The sequence below is a fragment of the Anopheles darlingi genome, chromosome 2 (genome assembly GCF_943734745.1).
Source record: "Anopheles darlingi chromosome 2, idAnoDarlMG_H_01, whole genome shotgun sequence".
NCBI classification, from domain to species: domain Eukaryota; kingdom Metazoa; phylum Arthropoda; class Insecta; order Diptera; family Culicidae; genus Anopheles; species Anopheles darlingi.
The window spans coordinates 12959272-12972356 of record NC_064874.1 but is presented as its reverse complement, the minus strand read 5'-3'; the positions used below and the strand labels follow the sequence as shown (position 1 = coordinate 12972356).

General features: G+C 49.4%; 2 protein-coding genes across 11 annotated transcripts in view; one reads left to right on the top strand and one right to left on the bottom strand.

The window, feature by feature from the left end:
* Positions 1-5698: 5698 nt before the first annotated feature.
* Positions 5699-9211, bottom strand: LOC125958036 (secernin-3). Of its 3 annotated transcripts, none has more exons than XM_049691131.1 (3): positions 8955-9211; positions 8775-8871; positions 5699-8686 (listed from the first exon to the last, which is right to left on the bottom strand). In XM_049691131.1, the coding sequence occupies exon 3, from the start codon at positions 8441-8443 to the stop codon at positions 7301-7303; it is 1143 nt and encodes a 380-aa protein (XP_049547088.1). In that variant the 5' UTR covers positions 8444-8686; positions 8775-8871; positions 8955-9211; the 3' UTR covers positions 5699-7300. The 3 variants fall into 3 exon arrangements, with proteins under 3 accessions (XP_049547088.1, XP_049547107.1, XP_049547099.1); XM_049691150.1 differs by having other exon boundaries at positions 5699-8639; XM_049691142.1 differs by having other exon boundaries at positions 5699-8636.
* A 225-nt stretch (positions 9212-9436) lies between these two features.
* Positions 9437-13085, top strand: part of LOC125950242 (protein AF-10) — a 15436-nt gene continuing 11787 nt past the window's right edge. For 4 of the 8 annotated variants that reach the window (XM_049678049.1, XM_049678048.1, XM_049678050.1 and 1 more), the window contains exons 1-5: positions 9772-10516; positions 10583-10779; positions 10854-11597; positions 11692-12515; positions 12587-12692. In XM_049678049.1, the coding sequence (XP_049534006.1) occupies positions 10162-10516; positions 10583-10779; positions 10854-11597; positions 11692-12515; positions 12587-12692 (2226 nt within the window). In that variant the 5' untranslated portion in view covers positions 9772-10161. The other 4 variants (XM_049678045.1, XM_049678044.1, XM_049678046.1 and 1 more) reach the window with 4 other exon arrangements.

Genomic DNA, 13085 nt, shown 5'->3' with positions numbered 1-13085 from the left:
CAGACTTTTTGTTTGAATCAGAGTAGTCTTGGTTTCAAGGATATGGGTTGGACAGTCAGATACCATCAAAGTAACCAGATATCAGAGTACTCTAACTTCTGCACCTCAGATGTCGAAATTGATCAAAGCAATAATGATGATTCTTAGTTATTAAACATAATAATCATAAAAATACGTTAAACGGAGAAGCATATATGTAATCCATGTCACTCCGACTATAAGAATATATTAACAGGCTACAGCGCAATAAAAACAATTGTTTACTTGTACTATAAATCATACTTTTTTTCCGTAATCTTCCAGGAATTCATTCGTTTCCAATCCATATTTGTATTATAAATATACATAGTAAATGAAACATTCCTGAAGCCTTTTGTGGACAGCCCAGACCTCACTGTGATGGTAAATTACCCCGAAAACCAACACCACGCGATCGCTTTTGGCACAGTCCTCGCCACCATCGTGCTTGCTGGCCGTTACCGGACACCGTGACGAGAGCAGCAGGATAATCAAAATTATTATTAGTTTCTGATGGTTATACTTGGGAGATAAAAAAATTAATCCCTCCGCTCCACTACATCAGCACCTTCTCTCTGTGTGGAACAGCGCGTGCTTGCAACCTACAACCTGGTGGCAACCTGCTCTGCCAGCGAGTGACTTGATTGAATAAAGAGCTTGCGAGTTAATGGGACAAGAAAAAAAGGAGCCACACAGCCGAATTCCCAACCAGTACACCAACTTGTAACGCAAAACCACAATTTATATACATTTATCTCGAATGTCGTCACTAAGAGGGCCATCGGTTCGGCGCGGTCGGTAATGTCACTCGCGTGAAAGTAGGGTTCCTGTCCACGTGATTCTTCCGCTCGAAGTGAATCCAATCAACCGGCGGTCCAACATTCACCTCAATAAGGTCTCTTTGGCAAAAAAAACCCGGACAATGACACGAGGAAGAGCCACAAGGTGATGGGTTTGCGGGAGAGGTCGTTTGAATTCGGATAATTAAGATACAAAACCATTTGGTCTCCTTCGTTCCCTACTCCGGGCCTTCAGCCGAACCGCACAAGGTCGATCCAATGCGACCGTCTCGTTGGTGGCTCATTCAATTTTCAAGTCCGCCAAAAATCTGCGACGAAAACCGGAACACCACACTCCGTTCACGGTACAGAGCGTTTACAGCCACGGGTGTTACCGTAACTTCGAAGGACTTGTGGAGCAGTTTTCCACGGCTCGCGAACAAGATTACTATCACTTAATCAGCCGCACACAGAAAGGGGGTCCATACTGTCCGGTACGTACCGGCGGCACCTGCCGCCCGCTGGATCATATTACTGGCGACAGGCGACGGTAACGCGACGAAAACATTGTTATTTACCACAGATAAGGGGCAGCCGGACATCGACGGTCTGAGGATGCGGTCGGGTACGACTAAGTGGCATCCCGGGCGCCGTGCCAGCTGGGACATTTTAACGGACCGGCTAAAGCGACAAGTGCTTTGGCTAATGAAGGAGCGAATGGAATTGTTTTGCTGGGATTTCTTCCTTTTTTTTCTTGCATTAAATTACCGTTTAATCAAGAGAACGGTTGAGATATAATGTGAGAAGAAACAAACAATTTAACTGATTGCATGTTTACTTTCGAACTTGCGGAGGTTGTCAAACTTGTTAGGTTGGATTCGACTTTTTGTGTATAAAACGTGCTTCTACAATGCGACCGAGAATTGAGGATCCGCCATACAAAGGCTACCAGATTGCTCTTGCTTCATTAAAGCGTTTTACAAACATCAAATAAACTCCAACAGTTTACCCCTTTCGCATTAGTGACCGAACATATCAACGCGCTTCCATGTTACTATGCCGATGGCTGGAAACAAAAGATAAAGATGGCCTACTACTCGGTTAGAAATGCGTAAATTTAGCTGGTGCGGTGACAATATAACTTAATTACCACATTGTATGCTAATTTCGTTTTCAACATTGAACCAAAAACCACTATCACGCTCGCCGGTGACGGTGATCAAAACAGGGCAAACGTTATTTCTCTACAGCGACTAGATTTACTTCTGTGGCCCAATTTTCAGGGTTTGGTACACCGAGGCACAACCTTCTTCCGACAAGTAGTTCACTAACAATTCCATTTCGCACGATCATCATGATCACGAGAACTAGAGAAAGATCAACGCAAAGTCCCGCCTCAAGGTGCCTTCGCTCCTGTACCGCGATGCCGCCACTCCACACAATCGTTATCTGTAAATTGATCGTAAAGTTAACCGAACCTGTCCGGTACCCGGTACGCGCATTAATTTAAACACCTCTGGATGAAGGCATTCCGTTCCAGCTGTTTGTTGTTTTATGGTGAACGCCCGTCACCAAGCGTCCACCTTGGACCAGCGCCCGTTTCGCGCGTGTCCTTTGCATCTTCGTCCGAATTGCAAGACCTCACCTTCATGCCCTCTGCCCACCCCCTCCCCTACCATAGAGTTCGAATGCTCCAAATAAGGGACGACCGACGAACGGGGCTGCTGAAAGATATTAATTTCGCTGATTTCGTGGTTGCGTTTTGTGTTGCTTAATTTTCGTCGGCCAGCTTCCTGATCTGACGTACACTTACCTCCCCCTCCCGAAAAAACGTCAGCGGGAGTTTAACGATCGAACCGCGGGCATCTAGCCAGCTCTCGCGCGCGGCTTATGATGGCCGGCGCGACACACATCGACCCGCTGCGTCCCGGCGACGCGCTTGGCCATAGTGAGTTTACTTACTTTATGGAGCCATAAAGTTTTCCCTGACATTAAACGCTACATTTGGGAGAGATAAAATTATTCGCGATGAAATTGTTCCACGGCGGGTGTCTCGCTCTTGAGGCGTCGCCGTCGCCGCCGTCGTCGCCGTCGCCGCCGTCGTCGTTGTCGTCGCCGTCGTCGTCGTCGTTGTTTGTCGTGGATGAAGGTCAATAAATAATCAAATTTAAAGGCTCAGGTTTCGGACGAAACACACAAATTACTCTCCAGTGATAAATGGACAGGAAGGACAGACGCACAGATGAAGTGTAATATTGATTTGCGATTTCGTGAATGGAAAGAAGATGTCGAAGCATACAATGAGGTACTTTCAAGGATTTGGCACGTGTCCCAAACAAAAAGGTTCGTAAACTAAATCGCTGTTCCACTGCAGGGCTTCGTTTGTGTCGGTTCTCACCTTCCGAGACTCAAGATCAATTTCGTCGAAAAATGCCGAATGCCGCAGGTAACGCATCTGCGGACGGAACATCTGCGGACGGAACCACGTGGGATGAACAATGCTGTAAGCATAAAAAAAACGTGTCTCTGCTACTGTATGCTATATCTTATTGTCACCCCAAACCAACCAACCAACCAACCAACGACTCCGTAGCATCATCTTGTGAACGATAAATGCAATAAAAAAAACATTCGGAACAAACTAGCGCCGGCCAGTTGATGGGTTGATATGATTTCTTCGAATTTAACGATGCTGTGTACAAGCGTGCCATCAAACCATCAGCCTTCCATTCCCATGCTGCGACCCGTTTATGAGTGAACATCGTTTGTTTGTTTAGCGTTTAGTGTCCTACCGCCCGACACTCACGGTTTCGATTGTTTATCTTGTTTGTCCGTCCGTGAGCGTTGTGATGGGATGTGATTTAATTTCAGGCCGATCCAAACGTGGATCCATCTGGTGGACCTCAGTCTACCCGAAGGGAAGCTACTCGATGCATAAACAGCCGTTTGTCTGGTCTAATCAGTTCAGTCAGCTGGTGGGCCGGCGCATGGGCGACACACATTCCCGCGCGCTGTTAACACGATCGTGTAGCAGATCGTTCCGCTCGAAATCATATAAATTATTTTCGCCACCGCACTTCCCATGGGAGTCGATGGGACGAAAAGAGGCCACTAAGAGCGGCAAATCGGTCAACCAGCTGACTAGCTACCGGTTGGTTGGTCATCATTCACCTTAGGGAGACGGGCAACCCACGGATCCACGGACACCTTGGCGGGTTCGGTTTTGAAAGAAATTGCATATCCAACACCAGACGGAAAGCGCCGGACGCGGGCCAAATATTTGCACGGCTCGTTATTTATAGAAGACTATAGCTTATCCCTCCCGCGGCACTGGCAGAGATCATACCAGGTTCCGTAGCATAGATAAATCAACTGCTTCTGGCGCTTGATGCAAAACAAACAAGTGTTTCGTGATCGTTATGTTGCATGGCTTAAATTTGCATTTTTTTTTTAAATGTCAGCTCTTTGGTAAATGATGTGCACGTGTTACTCAACACGTGGTTGTTCAAACTTTTGATGGATTCTATTTGTCTTGTGTACATGTTTGATGCGTCCAACATTTTAACTTTCAATTAGTGTAATTTCAAAATAACAATGCGTAAAAATAAGTAAAATTGAATACTACATTCCTTTCCAGCTACAACATATCCATTGCCTCAGTGCTCTTCCGAAATAAGCTGTAGCGGTTACCTTATTTGTAATGTGGTGGTTACAAATCAGTTATTGGCCTCATATTGGCCAGCTTCGCCGGTCTACACCTCCGAACAACAACCACGTACAATCCCCAGCGTGTTGATTGAAGAACGATTTAGACCATAACTCTGCTCCGCACCGCCCCATCGTATATGCGTAATCGTCTAATCGTGTGCAAAGTGATTGCGCGTGTCTGCGCATTGCTCGGCTCAAAGGCATTAACGCGGTCCGCTTTACCGGAAAGTGTTACTTCACGCAGCAGCAGCAGCAGCGGCAGCAGCAAGAGCGTGTGAATTGCCGCTACAAAATCCGCGCCATTCGCGATGAAAAACCCATCAAACGTATCACTCGTAAAACTATTCTCAGGATTCGATTGCTTATTTGGTTTCATCGTTCGGCGTCGGTTTGACCACTTGGTGCCGCCTGTTTGGCCGTTCTTTTGCGCTAAAATTTCTGCCATTCGATCCCTCTCACCGAGCATACCCGAGATGAGCTGCCGCCCAGCCGCAGTTCGTTGCCCCGGTCGCTATAAAACCCACGTTCCCAAATTTAAGCGATCCGCCAAGGTAAACACCGTCCGCCGGGGAGGGATTAAGAAGGGCGCCAAATTCTTTCATTCTTGTGAAAGTGAAAACCGGAAGATTGACCTGGCACGGACTCACATTAATAAAAGACGTAGTAAATAATCCTCTGGCGCTAAACAAACGATTGTTTGTTCGTCCGTTCGTTCGTTTGCCCAAAAGCAGCGAATTGAAGTAAAGGTCTACTTCGTTTAGAATGAGAATGACATCATGGTCATGCTGGCCCCTGACTCCACTGAAGCACAATTTATGAGTTCGTACACCGGAGTCATAAGCGGGCTATACGGATCATGCTGCTGGCCACTGGGATGATTCTCGGCACCGGCAACGGCATGGACATCGTCCGGATTGCCCCGTAACCTGCTCGTGTAATCGCGAGGCAGATGATAAATGATCATCGAGGAATGTGGTACCTACTGTACGAGCTGGCTCTCAGGAACGGAACGATCGCCCCCAAAGGCTGTCGATGGTGGATTGGTTGGATGAGTAGTGAATGATTAATTTATTGGCCATCCGTTACATGCCTGGTGCAGGATTACATCGCGCAGAGCTAAAGAATTTCAGCGACCATCATCCATTGCGAGTGAACACAACGACCATTTAAAAAAGAATCAATAGTCTCCTGTGTGGTAAACATACTTTCGTTTTTATTATTTATTATTATTATTTGGTTCATCATATGCAGAAACGACGCTCGCTCTTTCGCACGATCACATCAGCGCTATGTAGGTCGTCCTGAGACGGCCAGGCAGAGGCTTAAATTATTAAGATAAATGGGTTGTGGGGCTACAATCATCGTTATTTGTTTTCCCAATTTGGACGCTTCTTGGCGGCTCACAAAACCGGTTACTCGGCTGCCCGGGTACAGGCCGGTTGAGTTGAGAGTTATTGTTCCGGATGATGATGACGACAACGGCGTAACACCGTTTAGAAGCCGATTGTGCTCTTTGCGTTCTTATTCTTTAAATCTGCATTTTTGTATAAGCCACCATACTGCCACTGCCGTTGTAATCAATGCTTGAATATAATACGTATAGGATGGGTTACCTAGCAGTCGTTCCGGTTACTGAGACACTGTGTGTTGGGATGATGTTGGAAGGGAGAATGGTTGCTAGATACTTGGGCGGCTGTACTGCACACTGGGTGTGGTGTATTCGAAGGAATGTATTGCTGCTGTATGCTTAACGCTGGAATGAGTAATATTATATCTGGTCTATCCGGGAAGCGTTCCTCGCTGCGTTCGCAAGGTCCCTCTCTTCTCTTCTACCGTTTCGCTCATCGCTTGAATACTTTCGGGAAAAATCACAATACAGGGTGAAACTTAAAGGCAGGTTATACATACTTCTAGCTGATCCATCAAGAAAATCGCTTATAGAGAAGTTGGGTAAAAGGATACGGAATCCATGCACACCCTGCTTGCATGGCCTGCAATGCCTAGGGGTCAGTTCGTTTTCGGTTTTCGCTTATTCTTGTTTTTCGTTCGTTCTACTATTCATAAAGCCGCCTCACTGCCCCAGAGTAAGCTACAGATCCAGTTTCAATACGTTATAGAACATGGGAGATTTGGGGGGAGTTCGTTTTCACATAAATGCTTTCAGCAACAACAAAAAATTATAAAATAAATAAGCGAAGCAATAATATCATTGCAAACGACCCAGTTAATCGCTATGAGTCCATAGGAAAACATAGATCGTTCGCGCAAAGAGATCTGCATTGCGAGAGGATACTAATCGTGTAAATAGTCTGATAAAAAAAGATTAAAAAAACACACAGAGACACACAAACACACACATAAACGAAGGCACACACATACATACGATCGCACAAAAAGATCACATTCAATAGAAATCCAAAGGTTCCCGCACTGTCTAGCGAAAGCATCGATACCGCAGGGTACGCAGGATAGCTGGCAGCTCTTTCGCGGGGTTACTATAGTTAATACGTATCGCACTGCTGCGTGCGGTCGGTCGTTAAGTCATAGTAGCAGCTGCTATCGTGCTCATGCACCGACCAAATTAGAGGACATAAAAAGTGAAATCCATTTGCTAGAAGGACAATCCCGAACGAACGAAATTAAGACGCATCCCTTCTCAACCTGCTACTCCACCTTATCGTTCGACAAACAATCGAATATCATGAATCAAATGCGCATTGCGTGCCAATCACCGTTTTGTGCTAGTGGACACCGCGGACAGACGCGATGGTTGTTCGATCCTAGATGCTCCCCCTTTAGCGATAGAATTTCACTTCCGCCTCGACACAGTCTTTCATCAGCTCATCGAGTTCCTGGCTCGGCTCACCCGAGTGTTCGCTAAGGAACCGATTCACCTCATCCACGCAAGTAGCCTCGAGCGAGCTTAGTAGACTGCCCACGGCTTCCCACTTACGGTTGCTATGCAGCCGATGGAGCAGCGTCTGCGATTCACCCTCCGGCACTCGAGTCAGGGGAGATATCTTCGCCCCAGCCGTAAATATGAACGGTTTGAAGACGGATTCTTCCACCTGCGGAGTGGCGGTAAACCAGTGGCAGGGCAATTCACCTGCACCGGTTAGTACCGACACCTGGCTAGAACCGGTCACTGCCGGGGCCGATGGTGCTGCCGCTCGTAAGCATTCAAACATTTGCTTCAATCCAAATGCTCCCTCGGCACCGGGCTCGTGTGCTGGCCACGATCTCGTTGCCAGTTCGGTCGCGCTGCTGCCACCGAACGCTACGCTAAAATTAAACTCTCCGGATCCATCCCATGCACCCACCTCCTTCGCTTTATCAGCTAATCCTTCCGAGCTGCGGTCAAAAGCTGTTCCGATCGTAAAACCGGTTGCGGCCAGCGCTATGCTCGTGTCCTGTACCTGCTTGGCCGCCCAGAACTGTCCCGCTACGTTTAGCAACCAGACGGCTGCCGGATCACAAATGACAAACGCTGCCTTCAACGCGTTCCTATCCTGCGAACCATGCTTTTCCACGAGCTGCACCAGCGCGTCGATGGTTCCGGTGGCACTATCACCACGCTCCAGTCCGAGCCGCACTAGATCCAGGGAAGACACTTTACCGTCCTCGGCTGGTGCATCACCGCAGTACGACAATCCAACAGTGACGGCCTTCTCGTTGGATCCACTCTCCGCTCCCCAGCTGCCGGCCGGTTTATTGAGGATGGCGGCGTAAGCGGCAGTTCCTCCTTCGATTTCACAGCCATTAGGCAAGGATACGGCCTCTGAGCTGCCACCGGCTGGAGCTGGCTGATAGACCACTTCCATGACCTGATCACTCGGTCCTGTGCCATTTCGTCCGAAGATGATCTGCTTCCGGTTGGATTCCGTGCACGGCGGAAGCACCACGAACGTCTCGCCGCCGTTGTTGCTGTTGCCAGACATATTTTCCGGTCTTCCGGTCCTCGTGTGTAGTTGGCGGAGGTGGCGGAGGTGGCGGTGGTTGCTATACTGTCTCACTTCAACGTTCGGCTGCTGCGCCCGCAGTGCGTCGATTTCGCGATTTCTCGGCTCTCGCTCTCGCTTCCGCTCGCTAGGGTGGTGCTGCGCGTTCGCTTTCGCTCCGTAAGATGACTGGCTGCTGCCAACAAATCAATAAAGGGGTGAAAGTGTGCTGCTCGGATTGCTCTGCGTGAACGAAATTCGGCTCGGTCAGATGACGACCCTGGGTGGGGTGGGTGCAACAGCAGCAGTCTGGAACAATCCTATTACTCACCTACTCTTGGCTCCCCGGACCTCCGTTCGACGGCGAGGACAACGACGAGAGAAATCGGGCAAGGATTTGGGCAGCCCACGCACGCTTTTATCACACGCTGCACGCACGAGAAAAAGGGGAACAGATGGAACCGATTTGTAGGGTGGTGTTGCGCCCACGAGGACACGAGGAAAAACCCACCTGCAACACGTCTGTGACGTTTTCGATGCCAACAGTCCGACTTTTCCGCACGGTCGCCGAGGAAACTGTAAGGAAAATCAACACGATCCGCCACACCACTTTTCTTCTTTCGATCTTCTTCAAAGTACGGTCGTGTTGTGGTGTCTCCGTGTCCGTTCTCGGCAAGATAAAAGTCTTTTTCCTCGCAAAACGTGATTTGTCCCGAGGAGTGCAGTCCGAACCAGGTGGAAAGTTGAGGAAAACGATTTTCCGCTAGGCCGGGTGCGCCACTGCCATATCCCCCGACCGTACTGTCATTTGCTATGACAGCAAGCTGGCAGCACTGGCGCCCCTATTACAATGATGTCGTCTAATGTTTAAGCGGCCAGTAAGCGGCCAGTTTCCTGGACCTGCCATACAAAGTGACCGCTTAAACGTTATGCGGCCCCATTGCATACCGTTTGCTAATAGGGACGTATAGAGATCATATAAACATCATATAAGAGTCATATAAAAGCAATATTTTGCGCAAGATACAGTGCACCTCTTCCGTGCGGTTTTGTCCTCGACGAGGTGATTTTCGGGCGTTCTTGATGTCGTTTCTGTGAATTCTCGCGCTGTTCGTGTGCCGCGCTTATTTCCGTTCCGCCGATCCGCGGCACAGTTTTGGGGCTCGGTGAAAGCGTTCGTGCGTGCAGCAAGAAAATCCGACCAAAAAGTTCGTGTGCGTGTGGGTGTGTGTGTGTGTGTCTGTGGCTCTCGAAGCGGAAAAAAGAAGCCACCATTACACGGAACGCTCTTCCCTGCATGTGGCGTCTTCGATGCGTGTGTCGTATGTTTGTGCGTGCGCGTTGCTTCGCGAAGAGGCGCGCGCCTCCATCTTTCCTCGATGAAGATGTTTCTTAATGGCGTTGTGTCCGCTTTCTTTCCAGGAAAGTAGAATCAGGATGTGGTCCTCGCAGAAGTACAGAGTGTGTGTATTGAGTGTGTGTGGAAAAAACCATGAAGCTAGCCAAAAGCAGTAAATCCGAAGACAATTCCGTGGCGAACGACGACGATTGAAGAGGTTTCTCTCAGAAAACGGGGCTTCCCGCAAGTTTATCGTCCCCCCGGAAGTGCGTGCGTGTGCGTCGGTTTGTTTGTTGTTGTTCCGGCTGCGGTCCGCGGGGCGGCGCACCGAGCACTATTCAGTGGATGGGAAGAGGTCTGCTTTAATCCACGGACCAGAATGAAGGAGATGGTCGGTGGATGTTGTGTCTGTTCAGACGATCGCGGCTGGTCGGAGAATCCGCTAGTGTACTGCGATGGTCAAAGTTGTGCGGTGGCCGTTCATCAGGCGTGCTACGGAATCGTGACGGTCCCGAGCGGGCCGTGGTTCTGCCGGAAATGTGAAAGCCAGGAGCGGTCGGCGCGCGTCCGCTGTGAACTCTGTCCCTCCCGCGACGGCGCCCTCAAACGTACGGACAATCAGGGATGGGCTCACGTAGTGTGTGCCCTCTACATTCCCGAGGTGCGCTTCGGGAACGTGACGACGATGGAGCCCATCATTCTGCAGCTGATACCGCAGGAGCGGTACAACAAGAGTGAGTAGAGCTTTCCCTATCGTTGCTAGTCGTTACCCTGTTTTTGCTTTGCCCGCCTCTCAACAGCCTGCTACATATGCCAGGAGCTGGGGAAAGGGTCGCGGGCGACGGCCGGAGCTTGCATGCAGTGCAACAAATCCGGATGTAAACAGCAGTTTCACGTCACTTGCGCCCAGCAGCTCGGTCTGCTGTGCGAGGAGGCGGGCAACTATCTGGACAACGTCAAGTACTGCGGCTACTGCCAACACCACTACAGCAAGCTGGTAAGTGACGGCGCAAATGGTCGGCCCTCCCGGATTCTTATACCGTCCCGCCTTCTCTCTGTTCGCATCTCCAGAAAAAGGGAGGCAACGTGAAAACGATTCCGCCATACAAACCCATCAGCCACGAGGCGCACTCGAGCGATGGTCCTTCCTCACCGGAAAAGGAGATGGAACCTCCTGCCACCTCGCAGGGAACTGGCGGTGGTAGCAGTAGTGCGGGGGCAGTTGGATCGACAGCAGGCGGAAGTGGTGGAAATGCCGGAAGCAGTAATAGCAGCAGCAGCGGCAACAGTACTGGTAGTGGCGGTAGCGGCGGAAGTGGTACTGGTGGCACATCCAAGTCGAACAGTCGGCTGTCCAGTGAACCACCGCCTCCAAGCGCTTCGTCCACTTCTTCCTCCTCGTCATCCTCATCGTCGAAACAGCGCAAATCTTCCAGCGCCTCGAAAAGCTCGAGCAGCAATTCGAGCTCAAGCAATGCGTCCAGCGCTTCCTCATCCTCCTCGGTGCTAACGACGGGCAGCGCATCGTCCTCGTCGGGAGCGACTGGTGCCGGCTCGGCAATGTCCGGACCATCGTCGCTTTCATCTTCCTTTTCCTCTTCCTCCTCGGGCGTTTCTAGTTTATCGGGTAGTGGCAGCGCTGGCAGCGGAATGTCCACTGGTACCGGTAGCTCCGGGAGTATCAGTAGCAGCGGATCCAGTAAAAGCTCCAGCTCCGCCATTTCCAGTGGAACAAGTGGGAGTGGCGGTGGCGGCGGAGGTAGTGGCGGAAGTAGCAGCAGTAGTTCTAAGGAAAAAGACAAATACAGCAAAAGTGTAAGTAGGATACACAGCCATGTCTGGTTAGTGGTGCGAGAGAACGAGAGAGTTCACTAACCATTTCCTGGGAACGCTTTTAATTCAATTTCAGCGCGATAAAAGTTCAAAATCGTCTAAATCCTCCTCCAACAGTAGCAATAGTAGTAGTAACAATAGCGGATCAGCCAGTAGCACAAGCGCATTTACTGCTAGCACTGGTGGAAGCAGCACCGGAACTGGTGCCAGCCTATCTAGTGCCGGTTCGAAAGACGTCGATATGCCGCTCGCTTCAGGAACATCCGGTTCAGCTATAGGACACGCCGGTTCGAGTGCTTCTTCGCAATCGAATCTCTCTTCTAGTGGCTATACCTCTTCGAACGTAGGTAACAGCGGCTCTAGTAGTGGCAAACATCACTCGGATAAGTCGGAAAAACTGAGTGCTGGAATTAGCAGCAATCAATCTGGGCCCATTTCATCGCTTTCCTCCTCTGTCGGTGGATCCTCGCGAGCCACTTCACTGTCCCCGGCCGCTATACCGACCACCTTGATCATTAAACCACCGCAGGACCATCTCAGTGCTGGTAGTGGGAAAGAGTCGCTGTCGAAGGAAGCGATCGCCAAATTTTCTTCCTCAAACTTTACCGAAACGATCGTCGTAAACTCAACCGACGGTGTGTATGGCCACGGCGGATCGATGGCCGGCAGTTCGACGTCTTCGTCGTCGTCTGTGATTGAGGGTGGTAAAATGAGCCTGGGATCCGGTGGGGCTTCATATTCGGGAAGCTCGAGCAGCTCGGGAGCAAGTGGATCTGCAGGAAGCGGTGCTGGCGGAGGTAATAGTGGAAGCAGCAGTGGAGGACCAGGCAAAAAGCGGAAAGCAGATGCACGATCCACTCCAACGGCTTCCACCGGGAGCAACGAAATGGATAACAATCGGTAAAGAGCAATCTCACTGGTGCAAAGTCATCAATTGCATCTCATGTTTCGATTCTTTCTTCCTCCTTCAGGGACCTGATTAAAGACGTGGCGGTATCGCTAGTGCCATTAGCTTTGAACAAACACGATCATGTAGACCATGCACCGATGCCAGCTCACGAAAAGGGAAGCAAAAAGGTAAGTTCTAGTGCAGAAATCTGTATGCGGTTCCACATAGTAGAAGATGTTGGGAGGGCATTGTTCAGGCTCGTACATTAGTATTCTATTTTAACTTTGAAAACGAAAAAAACATTTTATGGGCTTTGCTTCGGATTTACCTGTAAATTGTTTTTTAATGTGTATGCTAGGATCTACTGGCAATGAAATAATCCTGTGGCTTAAATAATCTGTTTGTTGTCATCACTGGCACTATCAAGGATAAAGATACATTTGAAACATTCAATTTGTTGTTGTGCAATTTTGTATTGCTATTTGGTCACTATTTTTTTGTGATCTTTAGATCTGCTTTAAAATGAAGCGCGCTAAATTGCATAAAACGATGATTTAAATGTTATCATATCGACAACAAAG

Coding starts and splice junctions, on each gene's coding strand:
- LOC125958036 (XM_049691131.1), bottom strand. CDS start 8,443: ATGTCTGGCAACAGCAACAACGGCGGCGAGACGTTCGTGGTGCTTCCG.